Below are 16,834 nucleotides of genomic sequence, written 5' to 3' on the forward strand. Positions count from 1 at the left end.
GGTAGTGAACTCCATTGAATGCCTGTACCAGGCAGATTTGGTTCTCTAGAGTTCAGTGTCTTTGCTTCATGAAATCACAAACCCCTCACACCCTTTGCAGCTCCAAAGTAGAATATTGTAGTAGGTTGACATTTAAGTGTCTTTTAATCTATAGATTCCCTTTCTCTCTCTTCCCCTCCCTGACCCCTTACAGTTTATCTGATAGAGGAATTGGATACTTTGTCCTGTAAAGATTTCCATCATCTGAATTTTTCCGATTGCAGCCCTGCAGTGCTATTTAGCATGTTCTTCTATCATTTGCATTTCCTGTTAATTGGTTGTTTGATTTAGATATTTAGTCAGATTTAGATTTTTATTTCGTTTTATTTTTTAGGTTTGGACAAAACTACTTCATGGATTGTGTTGTGCTCTGTTGCCAAAAGGCACATAATGTCCAGTTGTCTTTTTTTTTGTGATTTTAGCAACTATTGATGTTTATTGCTTAGATCCATTAGTTAATTAGGGCTTACAGAATGGTGATGTTCTAATTTTATCACTTTCTTTCTTTATTAGCTGTAATACTTCCATAAAGAGAAATTTCTCTCAGTCACTATTTGATTAACAGTAGTAGTGCAGTTCATATAGGAAAGCCAGGATAAATGATTCTTTCCCTTTATTTACCAGTTTTCAAAAGAATGAGTAGTTTACTGTCATTTTCCTATGGTTATCAATTAGAGTTTTGGAGGGTTTTTTTTTTTTAGTATTTTTGTAAACTCATGAGTTTAAACATATTTGATGTGTTTTAATCCATTTTGCTTGTTATTTTTATTGATGCTTGGATTGTGCCACCTCTGGTCAGCTGGTCCTTCTGACATGACCCTAGAAGTCTCTGGTATCATCCAAATAGCAAGGAAGCTAAAATGTTCCAGGCTCTGCCCTAGACCTGGAATAAACCGTGTCTCCTCCATGATTCCTCTTAGTGGGAAATGGTTTTTAGAGACCACAATATGGGCACTTAGAAGTGCTAATTGTCTCTGGGTTGGTGATCATTTCTAGGACTTTTCAATGGACAGAGCTAGGAAATATGTTGTTGTTTGTAGTAAAAACATACCATGAGTTTATACTGATTCTTTCAACTCAAAGTCAGAACTACAGGGGATTGTATTTAACCTCTCCTTTCTTAGATCTGTGCCTCCTTTCTCTATGCTGAGAATCCTGGTTCCAAAGGACACCATGGATGGTAGCATAATTACTCATTTGTTTTATCTTGCATTACCACAGGGCAACCTCAAAACCGCAATGTCAACACTGCAGCAACAATATGATGGTTCCCAGGTTCTTTCATTGCCACGCAGTATTCCATTGTGTGAAGGCACCATGGTTTAGTCAGCCAGTCCTCTCTTCTTGGACATTTATGTTGTTTCTAATTCAAGAAAGACTTGATAGGTGAAGTCAGCATAATGTGCCTTGACAAGTTTCTGAACACCCAGCCTTTATCAGTAGAGTGCTCTGCCATTTTTCCAAATATATTATATATTATATCTCATTATATTATATCTCATTCCCATGGTAACCTTGTATGGTAGACTAGACATGAGAATGTCTTACGCATCCCTAACTTCCCCATTATCTGCTAGAATTGGTCTCCCATGAATTCAGATAAAACACGCTTTCTAAGCCAGTTACTATTTTCAGCCTGCTCCCTATTGTTTCTTAAATGTGTTACCACCATAAATATACAAAGTGCTCCTTACTAGCAGAGCAACCTTGGGCAAGTTGCTTAAATTCTCTGAGTCTTCCTTTGCTCATCTGTAGAGCAGAGAGACAATGGAACCCATGCATAGGGTGGGGTGGGGATTAGGGGAAAGGAAGCACAGCAAAAAGTAATAGAGTCTGGCCCACAGTAAGATAAACTAAATATTTACTATTTTATTCTCCTAATGTCATTAATATTCTATTTTTATGCTTGTATGTTTTACATATTTGGTGAAGAAATCCAAAAATTACATGTGATCTTAGCACCCAGAGATAACCCCTATTTTGGTATATTTTCTTCCTCAACTTGTGTGTGTAGGTATGTGTTAGGTCTGCTCGGGCTGCTATAACAAAATACCAGAGACTGGGTGGCTTCAACAACGGATGTTTATTTCTCACACTTCTAAAGTCTGGTAAATCCAGGATCAAGGTGCTGGCAGGTTTGGTTCCTGGTGAGGGCTCTCTTCTTGGCTTGCAGACGGTCACCTTCTTGCTGTGTCCTCACATGGCAGGAGAGAGAGAGAGCCCTGGCCTCTCTTCCTTTTCTTATAAGAACACCAATCCCGTCATGGAAGCTCATCTAAACCTTATTACTTCCCAAAGGCCCCACTTCCAAATACCATCACATTGGGGGTTACAGCTTCAACAATATGAATTTGGGGGGGACCCAAACATTCAGTCCATAACAGGGTGATTATGCAAATAGGGTGATTCTGTAAACTGCCTTTTACGTTAAACCAGTGGTCAGTTAAAAAAACTATTTCTATAAAGAGCCATATAGTATACATTTTAGGCTTTGCGGGTCATATGGTCTATGTCACAAGTATTCAATTCTGCCATACAAAAGCAGATACAGTGTAACAATATAACAACATAAATGAGGTAAGTGGGCATGGCCATGCCCCCAAAAACTTTATTTATGGGCAGTGAAAGTTAATTTCCTGTAATTTTTCACAAAATATCATTTAAAAAAAATTTTTTTTTCAACAATTTAAAAATGTAAAAACCATTCTTAGCTCATGGGATATAAAGATGTAGACAGTGGGCCAGATTTGAACCACATGGTAGTTTGCTACCCATGTACTAAACAATATATCATGAAAATTATTGAAATGCTTCAGTAGTTTTCAATACAGGATAGAGGCTTGGGAACAGTTAATCTTCAGTTTCTCTGGGGAGAGTGTGTTAGAGGAGACTTCACTGTGGTGCATTCACAGCAATGCCGCAGCCTCTGCAAATATTCTATGTCAGGGTGGGGGGTTTCGGAGCAGATGTTGGCCATGACCATGATACTCACACTGCCTCACCCTTCCTGGCCAGCAAAGCAGGCACAGTTCAGAAGTCACCAGGTGAGGAAGGGAGGTTAAAACCCTCAGCAGCCCGTGACCAGCAAGGACCTGCACTCAGGTCGCCCGATTTGCTGGTCAAGACCACAATGTCCCTGGATTGGTAGAACTGAGAGTTTGGTTGTCGCGTTGAGACCTGGAGAAACTCTGGTCCCTAGAGAAGGGCCCAGAACCAGGGAGCAGGCTCTGATCCTGTTTCTGCTGTACACTTTTTCTAGAATTGTTCATTTAAGTCCTTTAAACTTTCTCTTCTCAGTTTGCCCATCTGCTAAGTGGGGAAGGTGACACCTAGCCCTTCGAAGCCCCCATAGGGATCAGAAGCTCTGGGTTGCTTCCTCAGTCGGTCAGGATGGTCCTCAGACACCCACTGACAATGGTCATGTGCCCTAATGTCAGTGGTCAGTAGCCTGAATGAAGACCCAGCCAAATTTATGGATTCGCTGGAAGGGGAGCTGGGGGTGGGGTGCAGCCTCTTTCTGAAGACTCTGTTTTTTATTTGACCGCATGCATTGTTGGAAAAAAGTTAATTGCCTGTGCTTGCTTCCTGTGGAAATGTTTCACCAGACACCCATCAGTATGGGCCCGGCATTTGCACTTGTGTTTTGCTGATCCACTTGGCTTTTTCAAAAATTTGGGCCAAGACCAAATCTTCCATAAAGTTCTGTGGGCTGTGACCATAGCCCTCAGCTGTCTGCTGTGTTGTTCCAGTTTCACAGATTTAGCCTTGTGAGGGGAGGGGAAAACGGGCCATGTTTTGTTTTTTAAAGGACTCAGGGTTTTACGCTAGGAATTGAATTCGCTGTTCTCGACTGTGGGCATCAGATGACCTGCACTGTCACCTACTTGCTATGTGGTCTCAGGCAAGGGCTTTGACCTTCCGTACCTTAGTTTCCTGATCTGTAAAGCAGGGATGCTGTCTTCTTGACAGCCCATAAGGATTTTGGAGAAATCAGATGAGCTCATAGCCCTGAAAATTCTTTGAAAAAGTAAGAAGTGCTATATATTTGTAAGTGTGAACTCATAAAAAATTAATGGCTTAAGTACTCTCTAGGGCTTCATCATTCCAAGCTAAATCAGAAAAGAATTCTCTCCAGAAGATGTCTGCTCTTAGAAGGGGAAAAAAATGCAGGAAAAGTATGTAAGAGCCAAATTTGGGGCTGCTTGAGTGTCATCCTGAAGAATTTGAGTGCTCTAATCCTGGGGACAGTAGGAAGCCCTGGAGGCTTTGTGGTGGAAGAGGGTGGCCTGCATGGCATTGGGCAGAGTGGCCTGGATCCGGGAGAAAGGGCTGAATCCTGGGGCATGGGTCTCAAGCTTTGCTGGCAGTCGTTAGAGGAGAGAATTAAACCACAGGAAGTGTTGAGAACCTAAGGCTCACTCTTAGGGCTTTTACCTCTTTCCAGAGCTTCCACAGGCTTCAGAAGGGAGACAGGAGGCAGCGGGCCGGCACAGTGGCTGCTTGGCTTTAATTTAAAGCACCTCAGAGTATCCAAGGATGTCACAAGGACTGTATCTGTGGATCCATTCAGCCATTAGTGCAGCTGCCCAGCTGGCCATTTCATGAGCATCCACTCTCTCACTCGAGTGGGAAGACCTTGACCTGTGGGGTGTGAAGTTCTATGCTGAGAGAAATTACGCAGGAAATAGGAGGCCTGGATGGCTCTTTGCCATCATGCAGATCTTGTCTAAGAGCATATCATTATTTATATACAAAACAAAACAGGTCCAAGATAACACTTCACTGAAATTGGATTGGATTAGAAGTCTGTCCTTCAAATGGACTGACAGTTGAATTGGCCCATTGGCTTTGTCCCTGCAAGATCCCACCCAGCCTACCGAATGTTCCAGGCTTCGCTTGACCTGCAGTACCTGCTGAGATGCCCCACCCTGCTCTGTACTTGGAGTGTCTGGGCCTTCCAAACCTCTGGATTTGGAAGTTCTTTGCTGAGAGGGGGACTTTCATGTTCTTTACCCTTTATAAGTCTCTCCTACACTAACGTAATCCTCTGTACATGGTGGAAGTTTAAAAACATTTCCCTGATGACTCAATCCAGAATTATAACACTCTTAGCTGTGCCTATCACAAAATAAAGGGGAAGGGGATGCAATTTGTCCCTTGGCTTTCGACTTTGAAGAGCCCGGCCAAACAACTTTGGGGAGCACACACAGTAGGTAATCAAATACTGGTTAAATTAAATTTCTACAATATGCCAACTCAGCAAAACTTGGAATACCCACTAGGTGCCAGTTGTTCTAGGCTCTGGGAATATGCAGATACATAGGCAGGCCCTTTCCCTTAAGCAGTCCTCGATTAAGTGAACAAATCCCTCCTCGGCCATCATCAGTTCATGAAATGATCAAAGAGCAACCGCAAGGTCAGAATGAGATCTGGGTGATAAAAAAAAAAGCTGAGAAAGACACCATCAAGTCTACAACCACCATGAGCAAGCAAGAAGCCTCTAGCCAGAAGTTTCTGCTATTACTTAAACTTAGATATTAAAGAGCAACTTGATTAAAGAATACAAGATTATTAACATTCACTTCATTTAAAAGCCAAAGGCCAGTGGAGTATCATTTTATGTTTGCCCCGTACTACTCAGAAGTAGAAGTATTCCTAGCCTGGTGTAAGGCTGTCAGCCTTTCCTCCAGTGGTGGAGGTGGTGGCACTGTGAGCCAGTGTCACAAGACTGTACAAGCTTCCTGGTATTAATCCTCTATTGGAGGGCATTTCCTGTTAGACTGCCATGCCAGGCATGTTTTAATAAAGAATGCCATGGTACTACTTGCTCCAGGAGTTACTCATTTTATTCTGTGGGTGGTTTTATTTTAGGGAGATGAACAGCAGAGGGAGGGATGCATTCTGAAAAGAACAAATCATTGTTTGTGATCTGGTTCTGTTTATTACCACACAGACTAGTAGTTCCTGGAGAGAAAGCACTAGAGAATTAAATTCCAAAAATTTGTTATTGCTACTCCTGAGCATAGATTTCTTGCACCAAACCCCATGACCTTGAAGAGGGGAAGAACACTTTTCTAAGTTAATACCCATGGTGTTTGGATAGATAAAAGGAAATATGCAAAGCTGTCTTTGAAGCTACCCTTATCTAAGAATAGGGATTGAATAGCATGAAAATACTGTGCCCTTTGGCCAGTTAAATTAAATATGTTTATGCAGATGCTTTGCAGGGGAAAGGCAAATGATCATTTACTCTTACACCCTCTCATGACTTTGAGTGATGCCCTTTGTGGAAACAAGGGGCCCCCCGTATCCTGCTTAGGAGGCCAAGGAAAGCCAAATGGGGCTTCTCATTTAAAATCCACATGATCCTAGGATGGTCATCCAAAGCTGCATCTGTGAGATCAGTGACTACTGTCTTGCGCTTCGGTGGATGTCCATATTGCCTGTGGCGTCTTTTCTGTTGCCTCTCCATGTTTCTTAAGCAGTACTACTCATGATCCCCTTCAAGTCCTTACCATCGTGCAGTACTCTGTCCTGCAGAACCTATGTTATAAATAGTTCTACTTTTCCCAAGCCTTCAGCTAATCATGAGTAAGGTCTAAAGACCTAAGATATTCCAGTCTCTTGATAAGTGAAACTCAAGGATACAGACTTTGCTGCTTATGATTTCCTAAGGCCCCATCAGCCCTCAATGCTTTGCCAGGTTGGGACCTTGTTCCCAAGGTTTTTCACAACTTCCTTCAAGTATAGAAGGTAAGTTGTGCATGGCATGCCTGTTAGGTGAGAAACCAGAGCCTGGGCCACCCCTCGTGTCTTGGCTGTTACCTTCGCTAACAGTGGTGGTCATGAATGGTCCCTGAGAGGGAATGGTGATCATTGGTTACACCTACTACTAGGATGACCCACATTTAAGACTTGAAAGGAAGCCCCTAACATTCCTGCAACCACAGATGGAGGGACTTTATAGTAGTCCCCTTTACTCATGGTCAACCCATGTTCAACCATGGTCTGAAAACATTAAATGGAAAGTTCCAGAAATAATCAATTCACAGGTTTTAAATTGAATGCCATTCTGAGTAGCGTGATGAAATCTCACATGTCCTTTTCCATTCCCCCGGGACATGAATCATCCCTTTGTCTAGCATCTCCATGCAGTACACACAACCTGCCTTTAGTCTCGCGGTAGCCATCCTGGTGATCAGATCAACTGTCACGGTACCATGATGCTTGTGTTCAAGTAAAGCTTATTTTACTTAATTGTTCTATTTTATTATTAGTTGTTGTTGTTAATCTTTTACTGTGCCTAATTTACACATTAAACTTTATCATATGTATGCATGAATAGGGAAAAATAGTATAGATAGGATTTGGTACTATCTGCTTGTTCAGGCATTTATTTGGGGGTCTTAGAACATATACCTCATGGATAGAGGGCTACTACTGTATTGGTCTCAGCCAAGCAACACTGACTCCCCTCAGAACTGCAAGTCAAGGACAATGAAAAGCAGCACATCGAAGTGGAAAGAGCATGAGCTTTGGGATCATGCAGCTCTGGGTTCAAATCCTGGCTCTGTACTTACCCTGGGCAAGCCACGTAACCCGTTAGGGTTTCCATACCCTCCTCTGTAAAATGGGCTTGCACTGCTTCAGAGCAAACAGCCCCAACCACTAAAATCATACAGCTGGACTCAGCTCCCAAATCCTCTTGGCTTCCCCTGTCCCTTTCTCCAGAAACTTCTGATCTTCTGTCTCATCTTCACAAGGACAGTCACAACACGAAGTTATTATTACTTGACATGCAAGTGTTTTTTTGCCCTTCCACTTATATTTCCGTGGTTAATTATGTGATTGACGGGCTAGAAAGGTCCAAGTAAGTCCGCATCCCAGTCTTTGACTTCCAGCCCACTTCCTTCTCTATCACCCCCACAGCAGTGTCACCTTCTGTCCCACAGCCTCATCTTCCTTCAAGCTTCTCCCTTCTACAAGGGACCTAACAGCTCCCAAAGTCTGGATGCTATTCCAGGAAGCCTAGTTATAGAGGGCAGTGATGACATACACCTGCAGAAAGAAAAATAGGGCACTTGAAAATCACAAGAAGAGCTCTTGGCTGCTGTGCAATGCTCCAGCTGAGTGGTTCCCTACTCCAGGAGGATGTTCTAAAGCTGTGAGGGGAGATCTTTGCTGCTTTAGGTGCCCAAAGCAAAGGGGAGGACGTAAGGGCATCCTTGAAGAGCTCAGCTGCTCCAGCATGCTTGTGGCCTCAGGCCCCACGTCCCAGGCGCTGGTCTGATTACGTCCCCCACCACTAGTGAGAGCCACTGTGTTTTGTCTAAAAAGAATGGCGATTCCCAAATGAGGACTCTCACAGCAAAGTACTGATTTGTAGCAGGTGTGGTTTTGAGGCAGCTTGTACTGCCCGCTCCCTCCAGCTCCCACATGGGTCTCGGACGCTGCTGATTCCAGTTGTTGTTGCTCCTGCCTTAGCGTCCCAGGCCAGCAGAGCACCCCAATATCAGAGCTTCCTGGCCCGGGAAGGGAAAATGGAGGTGGAGTGTCTCACCAGGGTGGTGTCCTTGCAGCTCAGCTGTCAGCCACTACAGGGTTGATTCCCTCCCACTGCTGAGAACTGTGGCTAAGACATTTGGTGTGATTTCTCAACATATGGAGAACCAGTCTTATCCTCCCTGGCGTGGTGCCCCTCCACTGGGTCCGGAGGCAGGTGTGACCTCCGGTAGTTCTGCTTGCTCATAGTCAACTCAGTCATCTCTCTTGTAGAAAGAGGGAGAGAGAGAGAGACAGAGACAGAGACAGAGACAGAGAGAGAGAGCGCATGACAGCAAGAGAGAGAAGGAGAGAAGGAGGGTGGGAGGAGGCAGGGAGGAAAATAAGACAAGACAAGACAAAGCAAAAAACAGAGAAAACTTCTTTCTCCAGCCCCCTAGGAATTTCCTCTCAGTGGGGGCTCGGCTGGTTTTGCCAGTGGCTCCCTTGCACTTAGCAGATTCTAGATATACATTTCCCTTAAGACTGGCTGTCTGCAGAACAGGGGAAACAAACCAGAACCCCCCATAAATCAGTAGAGGTCACTGCCAAGAGCTTTGTACACTTGCTGTCCCTGGCAGTGATAAACTCATTGCATTTGGGAAATGGCCAAAGACCCTGAGTCCGATCTTAATTCTCATTCCCAGAAAAGTCTCGGCTCCCTGTTCACCCACCCCCTGTTTACTGTCTTTGTGTTTCCTAGACAAAGCTGGCAACGAGGAAGGAACACGGTTCCATAACTGGGTACATCAAAGGCTGCATTTCTGTGCTTGGGGGAGGAGTAGCAGGGCAGGGGAGAGACACAGATCCCCGGCTGTGGGAAAGGGAGGCCGGGCCAGAGGAAGTCTGAAGTACAGGCCCTGCAGGGGTGTGGGAGATCTGCAGAGGTCCTTGGATTCTGTTTTTCTCAGACCTGCACTTTGGATCTGCTACTATGGCTTTGGTTGTTGTTCCTTTGCAGGGTGATTTGAGACTGTCATGACAATGGTCCAGGGCTAGCAATGGGTTGTCAGGGTAAGACCACCTCATGCAACACATCCTCCACCAGGTCTTGTTCTCGCTCCCCACGACACCCCTGCCTGGGCACCTGGCTTTGGAGTTTGTCGTACGACTACGCGAAGATGAGAGTGGTGCCCTGACGGCTCTTCTGACTCACGTTGACCCCCCGGAGAGTGACCATGCTGTCCACTGCTCTTTTTCCCTTGCCCCTAGATTGTTCTTCTTGCTGTGGTTGAGCAGACTGTGCAGCTACAGGACCAGACCCTCCATCCTCCCAATTCCCACTAATTCGGGAGACACATTTCTATCTGCCTAGGTATTCCTACCTTAATGAGGATCTTTCTGGTAGGCAGACCACCATTCCAAGATATGTCATCCCCAGTTCATATTGTCCTGCTTCTTGGCAGGCCTTAGCTCAACTGGCTACATGCATCTTTGTGCAAAGTCTTTCTTGCCTAACAGAATCTAAGCTTTACGTTTGTCTTGTGCATGCTGTAATCTCAGTGCCCAACACAGTGCCTGGCACCAAGGAGGTGCTCAGTAAATATTTGCTGAATATTGTTGTGATTAAAGGTTTAGGTATCTGCTTTATCCTGCTCTGTTTCAGTTGACAAGTTCTTTCTTTTAATGGGCCAGGCTTTTCCTGCCCACAATGAGGCTGTAAGAATTAGCTGGATTGAGGGCAAAATTAGTTGCCAAGGCTAGCAGGGCTGGGCTAGGAAAGGCTTCCATACGCCTGTTGCAGCAGTGGGGGGGAGGGTTGGGATTTGGAGATAAATACTAGGAATTAAGATTTCTCCATCTTAATTGAGAACAAGAAGCAGGGACCTGTTGCTTGGGAGAGGTGTTTGGAGATGATCCAGGCATTTGACAGGCCTTTCCAGATGATTCAGGAGCAACCTGGTTTGTCGGCCAGACTGAAGTGATGCCTGACACAAGAAGAAGGAGACAGTGAGTCACTTTGACTCTGGGTTAACATTTGTACCTTAGATTTCAATGTTAGAACAATTTAAAGAGACAGCACATGAAAGCAAAGACCAACAGTGTCCCTCAGTCTGGGCTCCAAGGCTATTAGAGCTGGATGAACCAAGGTACCTTCACTCCTCTGAGCTTATAACCCTCACTGTCTTCCCAGAGAGCAGGAACGTGAGCCAGTCATAAAGCAAAACAGGTATGGAGTCTGCAGGCTTGCTGAACATTGAACTCAAGCAGAGATTTCCAAGAAACCATGTCAATTCAACTAACACTTGACCCTGTGCGGGTTGTTGGGCATCTATAAAAGATAGAAACATATTGTTCCCACCCTCGAGGAACTTAAACTAAAGGAGGCTGGATTTTTGTCTGAAATTTTCACAAAAACACTTAGTGAGGCATGTTCACACTGAGCTTGTTAAATCAGAACACATCTGGATTGTCCAAGTGGTCTCAGAATGAAGCAACTATTTAATTTCACTTGATTCCTCACAGTGGGTCCCCTCTCATGAGTGGGGTTACCACCCTGCTTTTGTAAATATGGGGGCATCTCAGGAGAAAAGAAGCTGGTCCCCAAGTAGGACTCTGGGGTCCACCAAAAGAGAGGGTGCTACACATGACTAAGACATTTCTTGCATTCTGCTTTTGCTTTCTTTTTTTTTTTTTTTTTTGACAAGGAAAAATTGTATACATTTATGGTGTACACCGTGATGTTTTGATCTATGTACGTATTATTAAATGGCTAAATCAAGCTATGTCACATGTGCATGACCTCACGTGCTTATCATTGTTTTGTGGTGAGAATTCATAGCATCTACTCTAACCATTTTCAAGTATACAACAGGTTGTTATAGTCACCGTGATGTACAGTAGATCTCTTGAACTCACTCCTCCTCTCTGACTGGAACGTCCTTTTGATCTATATCTCCCCATCCCCACCCCTTTGCCCCCGTCAGCCCATTCTACTCTGCTTCTATGAGTCCGTCATTTTTAGATTCCACACGTAAGTGGGGATCATACAGTATTTGTCTCTGTTCCTGGCTTATTTCACTGAACATAATGTCTTCCTGGTTCATCCATGTTTTCACAAATGACAGGATTTCCTTCCTTTCTTAAGGCTGAATCGTATGTCATTGTGTGTCGATACCCCGTTTCCCTTATCCATTCACCCACTGTCAGACACATGGGTTGCTTCCCTGTCATGACTATTATGCTTTCACTTTCTTTTACTCCGGGTGGGGAGACCATCTCGGCAAGCCTGGCCAGGCATCTCTGAAAGGTGTCCGCCAGCTTTCAGAGATGGAGATCCCTGCCTCCTCCTTCCATGCCCTCCCTGGGAAGAGGACCCAAGGAAGAGGTCCTCAGTGACCAGTCCTGCTCTCAGCCAAGCACCCTCTCTTCCCTCCCCATCTCCCCATCCCCCATGGGGGAAGCTAGCCTTTGTCTAGCTTCATGGCATGAACAAGAAGATGCTTCCTCTACCAGCCCAGCCTCTAACAGTCTCATCCCTAGGGAAGCCCACCCTCCCTCCTAACAGGTCCTCTCTGGGAACAGCCAAGCTTTTCTGTGCAGCTGAGCTGAGTTCCACTTCAACAGATAAATAATCCTTTTCCCACTCACCAGTTCTCACTTTTAATGGACCAGGATTTTCCTGCCCTTGATGAAGACAGATCTGTTAGGAAGGGACCATGAGGCGCTAAGAACTAGCTGGAAGTCGAGGGTGAAATTCATTGCCAAGGCCAGAATGTAAGTGCCTCTAGGAGCCCAGGAGAAGAGGTGGCACCATGCCACGGCACGTGCCCTCCTGGATGTGAGCCTCAGGCCTGGAGTATTTGCCCACCCGCCCTGTGATCTGGTTGCCCAGAGCACCCTTTCAGGAAGAGACAGTGGCCCTGATAGGTACAAACTGACTTGGTTGCATCATTGCCTGTGGGGTTTTTTTAGTTAGACTTTTTATTTTGAGATACTTGTAGATTCACGTACGGTTGTAAGAAATAATGCAGAGATGTATCACTTACTCACTTCCCCTCAAAGGCAACGTCTTGCAGAATGTAGTACACCATCACAGCCGTGATATTGACATGGCTGCCATCCACGGGCCTTATTCAGATGTCCCAATTTTACTTGTACACATATGTGTATGTATGCGTGTATTTAGTTCTGTACAACTTTATCACATGTGTAATGTGTCAAGATACAGAACAGTTCCATCACACCAAGATCCTTCCTGTTGCCTTTTATAACCAAACCACCTGCCCTTCCTCCCTCTCCTCCTCCATCTCTTAACTCCTGTTAATCACTAATCTGTTCTCTGTTTCTATAATTTGTCATTTCAAGAATGTTATATAAATGGAATTGTAGAGTAAGTAACCTGGGGATTGGCTTTTTCATGCAGCATAATTCCCTTGAGATTCCTCCAAGTCGTGGGGTGTATCAATAGTGAGTTCCTTCCTATTGCTGGGCCTGTGTTTTTAATCATTAAATTAAGCACTACAACATGGCCCCAAGGCCCAATGACAAATCTTTTGCAACATGATACTCAAGGATCTTGTACTGTCAGAGAGAAAATATGAGGGAACTTCAAAAACGTTCATGGAAAAATAGAATTAAAAGATAATATGAATCTTTGCACAAACTTTTGAAGTATCCTCGTATGTTTTGTTTGGTGTTTCTAAGTGGAGGGGGCACATTGCCAGCTTTCCTAGGTACATGCAAACAAACCTAGGTTCCTTTGTTTCTTTCCCCCACACAGTGGTCAGCTGGGTTGCCATCTCCTTTAGCACTGGTTGACAGTTCTTTCTGTGTCTCCCTGCCTCCTTCCTTCCCCAGGAGCACATCTACAAGCTGATGAAAAGTGACAGCTATGCCCGCTTCCTCCGGTCAAACGCTTACCAGGACTTGCTGCTGGCCAAGAAGAAGGTATCTTTGGGCAGGGTGGGCTCGCCTTTCCTAGCACTGTTGGCTCCTGCTGCTGCTTGCTGCTGGTGTGACATGAGAACACCATCCCTTGGGTTTTGTTTATTTTCTCTTTTCTTTCCCTTCTCCATCTGCTCCCACTCCAATGGAAAACAGTTAGGATTGTCACTACCCCAGCCTCTCCCCCCACCCAAGGTCCAGAATGTGGCATCCTGCCTCCATGTCCCCATAGCCTCTGTCTGCATGTTTTGCTATGGGTGGTGTGGGTGGGAGCGTGACCCATACCAAGGCTAGAGTGGCTCTGCACAGCAGTACAGGGCTGGCAGTGACACCAGTGAGACCCTCAGGACACCAGAGAGAGCCCCGCACCACAGACTTTCCCTGACCAGCCCAGAGATGGGTGAGAGGCAGGGACTGGGATTGGGCAGCTCCATCACTGACAGAAAACCTTGTTGGTGCCAAGGGGGCAATCTAGCACCTGAAGTTACCCCGGGCTTGTTTCTCCATGTGTTTCCTTCTTCCCCACAGTGTTGCCCTTTGCTTTTAGCTGAGAAGTAACTGCATCGAGCTCCTTCTTGCTCCTCCACTTGGAATTAAGTCCTGGTTCCCTGCAGCCCGTGGAGTCGTGGCTTTGGGGCCCAGGAACGCTCTGCATGCAGGTGGTGAGGGTGCCTGAAGCAGGGATGAAATCCACTGGACTTCTGGGGGAGGAAGGGTGGGAGGGGCAGAGGTACCGGTGAGGACAGGCGAGAGAGATGGCCCCTGATCGCAGTAGACCTGCCACCCTCTGTACCTTCAGCACCCATCCGAGGCCCACGTGTGCGGTTAAGTGTGGCTCAGCTCCCCTGCCATGCCACTTAAGGCACATGCACCCTTTCTTCTCCCCTCCCACCTCCTCACCCTGGTCCCTAAGTAGGTGGTTGTCTAGCCCCAGGCACACTGGCAGGTGCCTCTCGGGGCCACTCGATCCTTCTTTCTGTGTACTGTTCACCTCATGAGCCCAGATCCTGTCTGCGTATCTGGTTGATACTACATAACTCCAGAGTTTAGGGGAGTGTTTATGCTCTGCCCTCCTGCCCCAGGTAGCCCTGAGAAGAGCCCTAATAGTCTGAGAAAGAGAAAGGGCTTCTGGAACATCCCGCTTGTCAGAAACCCAGCTCTCTTGGCTTCTGGCATCCTTCCCTCAGGTGTAGCTCCTGTGCTGGAGCTGCCTTGCCAGCTCCCTTGCTAGAGAACACCAATGGAGGGGTTCTGGTTGGGGAGGCTGACACCCCCACAAATGGCTCTGATGCCCATTTTTTCAAGAGCTGGAGGAAAGAGAAAGGTTATGGAGACTTTTGTTATCTCCAGCCCAGATCCCTTGGGAGAAGGTCAAAGTAAGTTTTCCTTATTCCTGTGGCTCAAGACACCTGAACTGATCACAATTTAGGGATATTCTAAGGCTCTAGCAGTTTGGCCAATCTGGGCCTGTCCACACAGTTAGAAGTCAGAGGCCACTCAGTCTCCTCGCAGGTTTGAGCACAACGAGGAAATGCAGCACGACCCAGGAGGTGGGTTGAGATGCCTGTGCCAGCAGATGCCCCCTTATGAGAGGGAGACTTCTCAGAAGAGGGCATTTGAATGAGGAAGGAACTGAAGGCCTTCCCGTGAGATGTCACCGATGATATCCTCCCTGTCCCCAAGTGAACTGATGTTCTTGAAGCAGAAAGCCCTTGCTGATGCCAGCACCTTTTCAATATTGGGGGTTAATTGTTTCCCAAAACAGTGACAAACCTACTTTCTCCTTTCTTCCTGAGAGCCCCCAGGTACAGATCTGATTTGTAACTTGGCACTTTCAGGTCGGCTTAGAAGCTCTTCTGATTTCAGGGATGGGCTCACCATGTGTTATTATGTCCAGGTCATAAAAGGTGTGTGATATTCACAACCTCCAGCTGGGAGACTCTCACTTTTCTGCTGAGAACAGCCACTGATGGAGTCTGGAGGCACAGCCTTCTGATCCTTTATCCCTAACTCCTAATTTTTAATATTTTCAAAGAAAAGAATAGTCGCTCTGAAGAACCAGATCCTCAAGGGATAGGTGAGCTGGGTTGTAAGGGCTGCTCCAGGACAATAAAGTACATGACAGTTTTCCAGTGCAGGTCAGATGGCCTGTGCATGGCAGAGGAACCTGAATGAGTCAGGCCAGCGGCCACCCTCTGCAAGCAGCACCTTGGTAGCCAGAGGACAAGAATGATAGGTACAGAGTGCTAGCTGCAGGGCCTAGGACTGCCAGGCTTGAGCCAAATGTATGCCACCCAGGCTACCCATGGGATTAGAGCTGAGTCCTGCCATCCCCACAGTAGAGACATGGCATGGTACACAGAGCCAAGCACAGATCCTTCAATTCCTTGTACAAGAAGGCAGCCCAGTCCAACTCCATGATAGTGTGTCATTTGTGGTGTGTTTTCCTTCTGCAACCCCGTATCTGTCTTCTAGCAGCTGGCTGAATGGCTGGGGTCTGGCTGCCAAGGAAGCCCTCAACTTCATCCATACGGACAGATGGCTGCCTTCGGCCAGCCCCTCTGCTGTCAGCACATCCTGCAGACCCACAGACACCTGGCTGCCTCTTCAGCTCCCTAACTTCAATTATTTGCTGGGTGTGTGTGCGTGTCCATGTGCATGTGTATATTTTGAATTTTCCAGCCTCAGCCTCAAGACCCTGGTACAGGGCTCTATAATAAACTAGCAGATATATGGGATGTACTTCTATTCTGCTGAAACCTCTGCAGGGAGGAAACATGGGGGGAGGATCAGGAGCACACCTCACCTCTCCTTTTCCCGTAGCAGAGAGCAGCTAGGCCTTAGTTTCCTCTTGCCCCTGTCCAGCTAAGAGGTCCTCAGGGAGTTTCCTGAGCCTCCTCTAGCCTATCCTGAGCACACCTTGGGAGGGGTCACCTGCCTGGGTACTGAGAGAGCACTTTCTGTTCAGATCAATGTCTTCTGAGGCCCAAGACCCTTTGTCATTGCAAAGAACACGGGCAGACCCTCCTTGCTCTAAGGACACAGAATGAGGGTCATTAGGAAGTCATTGAAGTTTAGCTCAGAGAAAACAGGCCTAACCCAGACTCAAGGACGAGTTTATGGCTTCACCTCCGCTATGACTTCACCTCCCTGGTGACTGCTTCCTGACATCCCACCAGTGTCCCCTACACCCCTCATGGCCCTCAGAGCTAGTCAGTTCTGTGTCACCACTCAGAGCCCCCAGATGGCTGCCTGGGACCTCATGGCCAATGCCACCAGGGCTCCTGCCTTTGGACACGGCCAGTGGAAAGCAGGGAGCACTTGAAACCGCCAACCACGGTCCCTGTGCAAAGCCTTGGTGGCTCCT

General features: G+C 46.3%; 1 protein-coding gene across 4 annotated transcripts in view; it reads left to right on the plus strand.

Moving 5' to 3' along the window:
• Window positions 1–16,834, plus strand: part of RGS6 (regulator of G protein signaling 6) — a 534,053-nt gene that overhangs the window by 495,489 nt on the left and 21,730 nt on the right. For all 4 annotated transcript variants that reach the window (XM_063091836.1, XM_063091838.1, XM_063091840.1 and 1 more), the window contains exon 16: window positions 13,381–13,470. In XM_063091836.1, the coding sequence (XP_062947906.1) occupies window positions 13,381–13,470 (90 nt within the window). The remainder of the gene's footprint in view (window positions 1–13,380; window positions 13,471–16,834) is intronic.

The sequence above is a fragment of the Cynocephalus volans genome, chromosome 3 (assembly GCF_027409185.1).
Source record: "Cynocephalus volans isolate mCynVol1 chromosome 3, mCynVol1.pri, whole genome shotgun sequence".
Taxonomy (NCBI): domain Eukaryota; kingdom Metazoa; phylum Chordata; class Mammalia; order Dermoptera; family Cynocephalidae; genus Cynocephalus; species Cynocephalus volans.